We start from the raw sequence: 12,178 nt of genomic DNA on the forward strand, positions 1-12,178 counted from the left end.
AAACAAACGGACGCATTTCGTCCACGAGGGACGTGATGAGCGGCGACTGTTTGGACTAACTCCATCTACGCACAGCAGAAAAGAAATTATAAATATCTGAAGAAATCGCCAGCGAAAATGTGCCTGAGGACTCTTCAGGGGCCGGCAGCGGTGGTCTCGCGGTTCTAGGCTCGCAGTCCGGAACCGTGTGACTGCTACGGTCGCAGGTTCGAATCCTGCCTCGGGCATGGAGGTGTGTGATGTCCTTAGGTTAGTTAGGTTTAAGTAGTTCTAAGTTCTAGGGGACTAATGACCACAGCAGTTGAGTCCCATAGTGCTCAGAGCCATTTGAACCATTTTTGAACTCTTCAGGGAGGTACCCTGTAAATGGATTCCATACAGCGGTAACTCACTGTGTGGAATATAGACATTCACCCGACATGTCTTCACAGTGTGTCACCAGTGATTCATGGCTCACGTTGTGGAATGTAGTTATAACTTAGTGAAACACCCTGTAGTTGCTTTTTGTAACGTAGTGAGGTGGATAGAGTAGGGATTCACCTAATGGCCCATCAGTTTGCAGGTCTATGAAGGAGATAAATGATTTCACACAATCCGGCGACCTTCTTCCTTTGCGCTACTACCCCACTCAACCGCTCCCCCTCCTCCCTGTTTCACCCACGGAAAACGGCTCTATTGCAATTAGACATGATACACACATTTAATATTTGTTCTTAATCCACTTAATTCAAAAATGAATAATAATTTTATACTATTAAATCATTGTTTTTGATAGTCTACGATTTTTTTCATCTTCTGCAACACGTAAAATATTAGTCCTACAGAAAAAATGAATATGACGTTTTTTGCAAGAAATATAGTGTAGTTTAATTTTATACTGGGAAGTATTTTCGACAGGAGCCATGGTTGTAGTGTTATTCAAGAAAAACATAAAAAAGTGACCTTTAAAGGCGCCCCATCCCAATACTCAAACTTCACCGGTATGGACTTCTAGCATGTCGTTCAGAACACTTCCTCCTAGCACGGTAAACAAATGAGTGATTACACGATTTTTCCCCTAATTTTCCTACGTTGACTGGAATAGGAGTAACACAACGGAGAAGAGACTCACCTGAACCAAATAATCATACTCGGAATGAGACTCACTGACTGGCTTGAGGATGAAGAATAACGAAGTACTATGGACAATAGTAATTCAAATAAACATATATATATATATATATATATATATATATATATATATATATATATATAATTCAACTACAGACATACATAGCTATTTTAAATTATTCAGGACGACATATTGACCCCTGCCCCTCTTCTAGTGCTTTGAATCTTCAGCATCTGCCTATGTCACTTTATGTGAGTTCTTGCATTTAGTCTTAAAAAAACCTATGTTGCATGTAGCACATACGGAAAAATTAGAATAATAATAATAGATTATTGTTTTGGAAAGAAGCAATCCTTACCGATGCGACAACCTAAAACAACTGCAGAAACACAGATACTGGTAGAACGTAGCATAGTCTCAAATCGCAGCATTTAATTTTAGTACGCAGCATAAACGTTACGTGTGCAAAGATGTTATCATAAAACAGCTCGCTTTCTTTTAGAGGTTGTATAACTTTGAGAAGAGAGCAAATTGTTGCATCTCAGGGCATTTATATAGCTGTTCATGTAAAAGCTGAATAGGCAATTTTCTTCTTTGGACGAAAGTGTTAAGACACATACCATACATTTCAAACGCTTAGATCGTATATCTCAAGTAAATAGTTATTCAGGGAAGATTAATACAAAATAACAAGACTACTAATGAAATAAAGTCCAAAGATCCTATGTGTCATCTTCTGTAATAAAACAGGTACACTCACAGTTACACAATAGGCAAATAATCAAAAAAGTACGTGGAATCGCACCGTATTTGGAAACACAGTAATATAAAAGAATCTCGTACACAATACGTAACTTGATGGAAGCTGTGCGTTAACATGGAATACAATGAAATGTAACCACTAAGAAAGTGCCTACGATGCTGGGCTAATTGATGCCCATGACTAAACTGGCTCGGTCACAATTACAATCATAATACGATCAGACGGTGGAAGTGGATAAACATGGCGTCCCAAACTCTCGGAACCGAGGTGATGCAAAACTTTTTTGGTCTGTGTATTACACAATAAATTTGAGACAACTTAGTTCTTGCTCTTAGTGACAGATGGTACAACGATAGAATACATTTTTCGTGCCGTGCACACACCAAAACGTTGAAACTCTACTTTTAAAAATAATATTCAGAGATGAACATTAATCGTCATGCATATTAATCATCATGAATATTAATCATCATGCATGTATGAAACTTGACGTTCCTAAATATTTTATTTGAAGTGTGCCCAGTCGCCTTTTTTTGTTTTGCTTCATAGTTCACAAGTAATAAAAACGGTTTTGGATGTTATCTTTTGCCTCATCACAGCAACGTCCTGCTGGTGGATGCCATCGTACCGAGGAAAGTGAATCTGCATGTAGGAGTCAAGATGGTCCTCAAGGATAGATGTGTTGATCTATTGTGTCTTCCAGAATGACACCATCACTCGGGCAATGCCACGAAAACATTCCCCAGATCTTAACGCTCCCTCCGCCGGCCCGGAACCCATTGCTTTCAGACATCTGACATCGTACACGCCAACGGCCGTCTGTCCGATACAGCATAAGACGTGATTCATCCGGAAAGGCCAGCTGTCCCAGGCAGTAGACGTCCGGCTGCGGTGCTGACGTGCAAGTTCCAGACTTCGTCGTGGATGATCAGCAATCGGCATGGGTGCATGAACCAGTAGCAACAAAACGATTACTCACGTTCGTGTGCAGAATGTATGAGACTGGCGATATACCATCGAACTCTCTGGAATACATCATCCACGCAATTCCCAAAGTTGCGAGAACCGACATGTATGATAATCATCGCAAATTCAGCTTAAAACCTCCCGCATCCAAGTTGCTTACACGAATGACATACAGAAAAATGGAAAAGAAAATTGAGGACCTGTTATATGACGATCAACTTGGCTTTATGAAAGGTAAAGACACCAGCGAGGCAGTTCTGACGTTGCGGTTGATAATGGAAGCAAGACTGAAGAGAAATCGAGACATGTTCATAGGTTGTGTCAACTTAGAAACAATGTTTGACAATGTAAAGTGGTGCAAGATGTTCGAAATCCTAAAAAAAATAGGGGCAACCTATAGGGAAACACTGGTAATATACAGTGTATACAAGAACCAAAAGGAAATAATAAGAGTGGAAGACAAAGTACGGAGTGTTCGGATTAAAAGACCAAGTGCTGTAACATTAAGAGTACAATGGGAATTCCACTGTTAAATGCAGAGGAGATAGCGAATGGTTGAAACTAATACACTGAAGGCCTTTTTTTCACCACAACATCCTCTGTTTCAAGTTACGAAACAATAATTTTCGAATAAAATCTGAATAATACATTGACAAATTTTAGTTTTACTGTAAATATTGTTCATTTTTAAGTAGTCTTTCGCTCCTACTGTTCAATCTATACGTGGAAGAAACAAAGACGAAATAAAAGATAGGTTCAGGGTGGACATTAAAGTTCAAGGTGAAAGGATATCAATGTTGAGATTCGCTGGTGACATTGCTATCCTCAGCGAAAATGAAGAAGAGTTACAGGATGTGTATAATGGCATGAACAATTTAATAAGTACAAAATGTGGATTGAGAGTAAGTTTATTTTTAAGTAGCAAACAGGAGGATAATTAGGTACAGCAAAACTATTACAGTCCAAAAATGGTTCAAATGGCTCTGAGCACTATGGCACTCAACTGCTGTGGTCATTAGTCCCCTAGAACTTAGAACTACTTAAACCTAACTAACCTAAGGACATCACACACATCCATGCCCGAGACAGGATTCGAACCTGCGACCGTAGCAGTCGCGCGGTTCCGAACTGCGCGCCTAGAATCGCGAGACCACCGCGGCCGGCTATTACAGTTCTTCATATGTTGGTAATACTGGAAAATGTTAACATGGATATACATTTCATGATATCAAGTAAAAGAACTATGACTAAAGGTTGGTAAACTACTGATGAATGTTACTTTATTTACCTATAAACGTAATGTAAATACATTGTCACCTTTCAAAAGACGACAGTAGTTTTGGCAAATTTTTGGAGAAATTAATTGAAATTTGTAGAATATTTTTCAACACAAACTACATCAAATTAAGAAAATTAGTGAGAAATTCAAAAATAATGACAACGAGAACTGTTACCTGTGATCATGGCTATGGTCACTGTGATCATTACGAAAATTGTACATTTCGGTTCAGAATAATATTACTCAGTATCACTATCAGTGTCTTCCACCTGGATAGTTGTAATATACTCAGTGTAGTTTCCTAAAGTTTTTGAAGACACACCCTTTCCAACCAAACCAGCGCATCCATCCAGGCCAGAGAGGCTGCAGCATCATAGTGATCAGCGAGCTTATACTGTCAAATTCTTTGTAAATGTGGCTCGATTTTGTAATCACTGAAATAACATCACATGCCCTCTCACCCCATGAAGTTCCATAATGTACCTCCTTCTCTTCAGAGTTACTCACTTTTTTTGCCACGCAATGCATACAACTAATTGTTTAAAATTCCTGGGTATTCATATTGGTCAAACCATGAATTAGAACTCACGTATTCATTCCTGTCTTGCACCCTTCTTAATCCGAGCACTCCGTACTTGGTCTTCCACTCTTATTATTTCCTTTTGGTTTTTGTACATACTGTATAATACTCGTCTTTTCGTATGAGTTGCCCTTATTTTTTTAGGATTTCGAACATCTTGCACCGTTAAACACTTGAGAGGAGAAGCAACAGTTGCTCTACGTACTGGTGATGAAAGTGTTATTAAATTAGCTTACATTGCATATATTCATTCACTGACGCCATATGGAAATACTTTCTGGGGCAATTCCACACATAGACAGAAAGTGCATACTTGCATGCTATAAGGATATTTTGCGTAAATCTTCGAACTTCATACAGGTGACCGTTTTAAAAGATTTACATTCTAGTAGCAGGTTCATAATGCATTTACCCTCTTAAAAGGATCGTTGTGAAGATTTAGTCACGATATGAAATTAGTAATGTTTTTTTTTAAATATAACATTAGGAATAAATATAGCTCCACCATCCTTACGCTTTCACAGAAATAAGTAAAGTAGTAAACCGTAAATATGTTTGACCAGCACCACTGTGAATAGCCTCCACACCCCAAAATGTTGTTCTTAGTGTCGATCGCGTTTTGTTTACGATTAAATTCGCGTATAATGGATGAAACTATGACTGTACTGTCTTAGATCGAGTCAACACACGTACCATCAGCTCAGTTGGTATGGTTTAATTCAGTGTCTTCGAGAGTGGAAGCGTAGAGAAGTAGCTTAAATGTGGTTCGATGAACCCATTGCCAGACAATTAATTGTGAGTTGCAGAGTAATCGTGTAGATGTACACTCCTGGAAATGGAAAAAAGAACACATTGACACCGGTGTGTCAGACCCACCATACTTGCTCCGGACACTGCGAGAGGGCTGTACAAGCAATGATCACGCCCACAGCACAGCGGACACACCAGGAACCGCGGTGTTGGCCGTCGAATGGCGCTAGCTGCGCAGCATTTGTGCACCGCCGCCGTCAGTGTCAGCCAGTTTGCCGTGGCATACGGAGCTCCATCGCAGTCTTTAACACTGGTAGCATGCCGTGACAGCGTGGACGTGAACCGTATGTGCAGTTGACGGACTTTGAGCGAGGGCGTATAGTGGGCATGCGGGAGGCCGGGTGGACGTACCGCCGAATTGCTCAACACGTGGGGCGTGAGGTCTCCACAGTACATCGATGTTGTCGCCAGTGGTCGGCGGAAGGTGCACGTGCCCGTCGACCTGGGACCGGACCGCAGCGACGCACGGATGCACGCCAAGACCGTATGATCCTACGCAGTGCCTTAGGGGACCGCACCGCCACTTCCCAGCAAATTAGGGACACTGTTGCTCCTGGGGTATCGGCGAGGACCATTCGCAACCGTCTCCATGAAACTGGGCTACGGTCCCGCACACCGTTAGGCAGTCTTCCGCTCATGCCCCAACATCGTGCAGCCCGCCTCCAGTGGTGTCGCGACAGGCGTGAATGGAGGGACGAATGGAGACGTGTCGTCTTCAGCGATGAGAGTCGCTTCTGCCTTGGTGCCAATGATGGTCGTATGCGTGTTTGGTGCCGTGCAGGTGAGCGCCACAATCAGGACTGCATACGTCCGAGGCACACAGGGCCAACACCCGGCATCATGGTGTGGGGAGCGATCTCCTACACTGGCCGTACACCTCTGGTGATCGTCGAGGGGACACTGAATAGTGCACGGTACATCCAAACCGTCATCGAACCCATCGTTCTACCATTCCTAGACCGGCAAGGGAACTTGCTGTTCCAACAGGACAATGCACGTCCGCATGTATCCCGTGCCACCCAACGTGCTCTAGAAGGTGTAATTCAGCTACCCTGGCCAGCAAGGTCTCCGGATCTGTCCCCCATTGAGCATGTTTGGGACTGGATGAAGCGTCGTCTCATGCGGTCTGCACGTCCAGCACGAACGCTGGTCCAACTGAGGCGCCAGGTGGAAATGGCATGGCAAGCCGTTCCACAGGACTACATCCAGCATCTCTACGATCGTCTCCATGGGAGAATAGCAGCCTGCATTGCTGCGAAAGGTGGATATACACTGTACTAGTTCCGACATTGTGCATGCTCTGTTGCCTGTGTCTATGTGCCTGTGGTTCTGTCAGTGTGATCATGTGATGTATCTGACCCCAGGAATGTGTCAATAAAGTTTCCCCTTCCTGGGACAATGAATTCACGGTGTTCTTATTTCAATTTCCAGGAGTGTATATGTAGATGCTAATTCGTTCTAGCGTGTAATTTGAGTGATATTTTGTGTATAGTGATTGACAGACCTCTGTGCTGGTTCTTTTTAGTCTAAATTTCACTAATCATTCTATCATTTACTCACCTTCACGAAGTTGGGGCTTTCACTCGAGCGCGGTTCCCATCGGCTTGAATTTTATTATTGTATGCCCGTTACCTCTAACTTGTTGTTCGTGTAGTATCGCAAACCACGTGTACTTGAATCTGTGATTCACAGTTAGGAACTCCTCCTATGAGAGAGAACGTTCTGAGCAAAACAAATCCCATTAACGATGGCAACAATTCCAACGAATTTTATTGAAATTATTGTATTTTTGGTCGGTTGGCTCTGATCCGACTGTTTTTCTCTATTTCCTTACCTAAATCACATGGTCCTAAATTTGGTGAGTTGTTGAAGCCCTGAATGTGTGGCAATGTTTCCATATGCTGCGTTTTATCATATTAATTGGATTTTTGTCGGCTGTAGCAGACTTGGGGTCACATACTTTGTGACGCCCTGTAATCAACAGGCTCTTCTTGTTTCGGGATAGCTTCTTGCAGTTTTCCGTTGCTCTTCCTCTTATGTGATCGATTATTTAGTGTAGTTCAGAATTATTCATGCCCCACAATTCCCGAACGACACATCTTAAATCGTCATGGGAGGTCTTATTGTTGTTAGATTAATGAAATGTTTTAAGGTCCTCCATATATGTATAAGGGACATGAAGAATTAATAGTTCTTCACAATGTAACCATTGTGTTCCATGTTACAATAAAGTTCCACTATACCAGATGTCCATGTTCATCAGATATGATCTGCATTTGGTCCATCTTTGTTTAACAGTGGGTAAGACTCAAAGGAGGGGCAACACCTGAAGCAGTTCTGTACGAAACGTTAGGGACAGAAGAGTTTCGTGGACCACAACCTTATATTCAGACAGGACCATAAGTAGTCCGTCTAATGTTCAGTAATCAGAGCAGCCTATTATCCGAAAGACCTCCCTGTCATATAAATGAGTGCTGAGCTCTGACATGATTTATAATTATTATAAATCTACGAAGACTAGATAGCCACTGTGTAGATCAAAGCATTTATCCGCTGCGCTTCATCATATTTGGCCATCAGTGTCGACAGAGATTAATCTGTAATAACGTACCTCTTTCAGCAGTAATTGGATTCGTATACGAGATGACCTCTGTGACGAGATGAAACTGATAATCTATATGAACGTAAGTGATCTCCTCGGTGTTCGTCTTTCTTTATTAACCTTGAAATAAATAGAAAGTAGTTCTTGTGCAGCATTATTGGGTAAGTTTAGAGAACCTGTATTCGAAGAAGACAACCATTGCCCTACCAGCATCGTACACAACTGTCCATTAAAATTGCTACACCACGAGGATGGCGTACTACAGACGCGAAATTTAACCAACAGGAAGAAGATGGTGTGATATGCAAATGATTAGCTTTTCAGAGCATTCACACAAGGTTGAAAGTTTCCAACCGATTTCTCATACACAAACAGCAGTTGGCCGGCGTTGCCTGGTGAAACGTTGTTGTGATGGCTTGTATAAGGAGGAGAAATGCGTGCCATCACGTTTCCGACATTGCTAAAGGTCTGATCGTGCGATTGCACTTTATCGTATCGCAACATTGCTTCTCGCGTTGGTCGAGATCCAATGACTGTTAGTTGAATATGGAATCGGTGGGTTCTGGAGGTTAATACGGAACGCCGTGCTGGATCCCAACGACTTCGTATCACTAGCAGTCGAGATGACAGGCATCTTATCCGCATGGCTGTAACGGATCGTGCAGCCACGTCTCGATCCCTGAGTCAGCAGATGTGGACGTTTACAAGACAACAACCATCTGCACGAACAGTTCGACGACGTTTGCAGCAGCATGGACTATCAGCTCGGAGACCATGGCTGCAGTTACCATTGACGCTGCTCACAGACAGGAGCGCCTGCGATGGTGTACTCAACGACGAACCTGGGTGCACGAATGGCAAAACGTCATTTTTTCGAATGAACGCAGCTTCTGTTTACAGCATCATGATGGTCGCATCCGTGTTTGGCGACATCGAGGTGAACGCACACTGGAAGCGTGTACTCGTCATCGCCATACTGGCGTATTATCCGGCGTGGTATGGAATGGTGTGTCATTAGTTACAAGTCTCGGTCACCTCTTGTTCGCATTGACAGCACTTTGAACAGTGGACGTTACAGTTCAGATGTGTTACGACCCGTGGCTCTACCCTTTATTCGATCCCTGCGGAACCCTACATTTCAGCAGGATAATGCACGACCGCATGTTGCAGGTCCTGTGCAGGCGGTTTCTGTGTACAGAAAATGTTCGACTGCTGCTCTGGCCAGCATATGCAGCAGATCTCTCACCAATTGAAAGCGTCTGGTCAATGGTGGCCGAGCAACTGGATCGTCACAATACGCCAGTCACTACTCTTGATGAAGTGTGGCATCGTGTTGAAGCTGCATGGGCAGCTGTACCTGTACACGCCATCCAAGCTCTGTTTGACTCAATGCCCAGGCGTATCAAGGCCGTTATTACGGCCAGAGGTGGTTGTTCTGGTTACTGATTTTTCGGGATCTATGCACCCAAATTGCATGAAAATGTAATCACATGTCAGTTCTAGTATAATATATTTGTACAATGAATACCCGTTTATCATCTGCATTTCTGCTTGGTGTAGCGATTTTAATGCCCAGTAGTGTATACGAACATAAGTGATCCCCTCGATGTTCGTCTTTTTTTTAACCTTGGAAGAAACAGAACGTAGTTCTCGTGAAGCTTTATTGGCTAAGTTTAGAGAGCGTCTGTTCGAAGAAGAGTATCTAACCATTGCGCTGCCAGCATCGTATATCTCGCGAAGTGGTCTGCAATAGGAAATCTTCGGCATCCTTCTGTAGCATCACGTTTCAAACTCTTCGATTCGCTGCTTTTACAGTTCTTCCACAGTCCGTGATACACTTCCAAACATGATCTGCTCCACACATATTTACGCAGATGTAGATAAATTCTCGTCATGCCTGGACCATCCGTAGCCCGTCACATAGTTTTCAGTTCCTCGGAAAGACAGTGGGCCATATCCCCACCTGTGCGTCTATATTTATGTTGGTTCTGGTTGCTTCGAAAAAGTCACGATCGATCCCTTTCCCTATCTTTCTCCAATACAAGCACACGCTCCGTCACCTGCCTGCCTGCAACCCGCAACACTTGCGTCGCACGTTGCCTACACGCGCGCCTTTCCCCTGGACCACAGTAGCCGCGGAGCAGTGTGTTGCATAGCGTGTGTTTTTGCAGGAGGCGGCCACCTGCTCCGAAACCTGGACGGCCTGGGCGGCGGACACCTGCTGCGACAGACCAAGAGCGGCCTCGACTCTCTCTCGGGCGCCACCTTCGGAGAGCAGAAGCGTCTCGACTCCCTGAGGTAACAATACGACCGGCCTTAATTACAGAATTTCACTATTGGTCCATATGTACTAAATATTAAAATAAGTTGATTAAAAATGCTCTTTTCTTTACCAAACCTTGAGCTTATTTTAAAAAGGTAATGAGATAATTATGCCAGATACAGAATATTAATAGTCGATAAGGTATGTGTTATGTGTCCGACGTAAAGTGATTTTGTCACTGAACAGTGCAGTATCATACAGAGTGTATAAACTTTTAGGTTCCAGTTATACAGTTAAAAAAGAATCGAAATTGGTAAGACATGGATCATGCGAAATCAAATTCGCTCTATCCTCACTTCCTTACTGAAACACATGGGTCAACGCATTCAGGTACATTCAATATTTCTTTACTTCATTTGGTGCAGTACCACGCCGTCGTTTATTTTGACTAGATTGGAGATTTCTGGATAGAGAAGGTGCATAACGTTATCTCGGGTTGAAGTTAAACGAAGGACCAAGAGTAACTTTGGGTTAGCCCCATGGGAGTGCTTTGGGAGCATTGCTGTTCATGTCGTATGTTGACGACATGGCAGACAACGCTAATAGTAGCATCAGTCTTTTGCGGATGATGCAGTTATCTGTAATGAAGTACTATCTGGAAAGAGCTGCACATACATCTAGGCAGATGATGAAATTTCAAATCGAAACTAAGATTGGGAACTCGCAATGTATTGCAGAAACTTACAACTGTGCACTTCTCTCTCTCTCTCTCTCTCTCTCTCTCTCTCTCTCTCTCTCTTTCTCTCTCTCTCTCTCTCTCTGGCAATCAGCATTATACCAACTTTGCTGTTCTTCTTTCACGTTCAGCAAGGGGATTTTTAACTCTTCTTGTCTTTCTGCTATCAGGTACTATCTGCATACCTAAGATTGTTTATGTCCATCACAGCTACTTTAATTCAGGTTTCTTCTTTGATTGAATAAATAGGGTGGCAATATTCAGCCTTGCCGTACTCCTTTCTCAATCTTGACCCATTGAGTCCCTCACCGTGGCTCTTTTGGTTACAATATAAATTCTACATGAGGTAGATGAGGTGATTCGGAACTCTCATGTTTTTGAGTCCTTTCCATAATTTAGTGTGATCGACACAGTCAAAGACTTCAGCATAATAGCAGAGACAAACATCTTTTTGGAACTCCTTGTCCATAATCCGTCAAATGTTGCTGTTTGGTCCCTATTCCGTTACAAAATCCAGCTTGTTCTTCAGGTAACTCTCGATCTGTGTACTCCAAAAAGTAGTGTCCTGTGACTACAGGAAGTCTCATTTGGACATAGCACAAGTGGGTGTAACAATTCGCAGGGATTTAAAGGTCACATAGGCTCAGTCGAAAGTATAACACATGCCATACTTCGGCTCATTGGCAGGATAGTAGGAAAATGCGATCTGCTTACGAAGGAGATTGGTTACAATACACTTGAGTTTCGCATTTTAGAATATTTCTCAAGCGTGTGAGACCCATACCAAGCAGGACTTACAGGGAATGTCTAATGCATACAAAGAAGGGCAGCCCGAATGATTATAAGTTTCTTTGACTCAAGAGAGAAAGTCACGGAATTCATGAAAAAGCGGAACTGGTAATCACTTGAAGATAGACGCCAATTATCCCGCAAAAACTATTTGCGAAGCTTCAAGAAACAGTATTAGGTGAAGAAACAGTATTACGTGAAGAAACAGGCCCCTACGTACCGCGAATAGGTGAGTATTACAGCGCTCACAGGGTCACTTAAGCAGTAACTATTCCCGCG

At 42.9% G+C, this 12,178-nt stretch overlaps 1 protein-coding gene across 1 annotated transcript in view; it reads left to right on the plus strand.

Moving 5' to 3' along the window:
* Positions 1-4,083: 4,083 nt before the first annotated feature.
* LOC126355637 (orcokinin peptides-like) overlaps positions 4,084-12,178 on the plus strand; it is an 86,453-nt gene continuing 78,358 nt past the window's right edge. The window contains exons 1-2 of the mRNA XM_050006002.1: positions 4,084-4,093; positions 10,283-10,409. Of these exons, the coding sequence (XP_049861959.1) occupies positions 4,084-4,093; positions 10,283-10,409 (137 nt within the window). The remainder of the gene's footprint in view (positions 4,094-10,282; positions 10,410-12,178) is intronic.

This window comes from Schistocerca gregaria, chromosome 3, assembly GCF_023897955.1.
Source record: "Schistocerca gregaria isolate iqSchGreg1 chromosome 3, iqSchGreg1.2, whole genome shotgun sequence".
Lineage (NCBI taxonomy): Eukaryota > Metazoa > Arthropoda > Insecta > Orthoptera > Acrididae > Schistocerca > Schistocerca gregaria.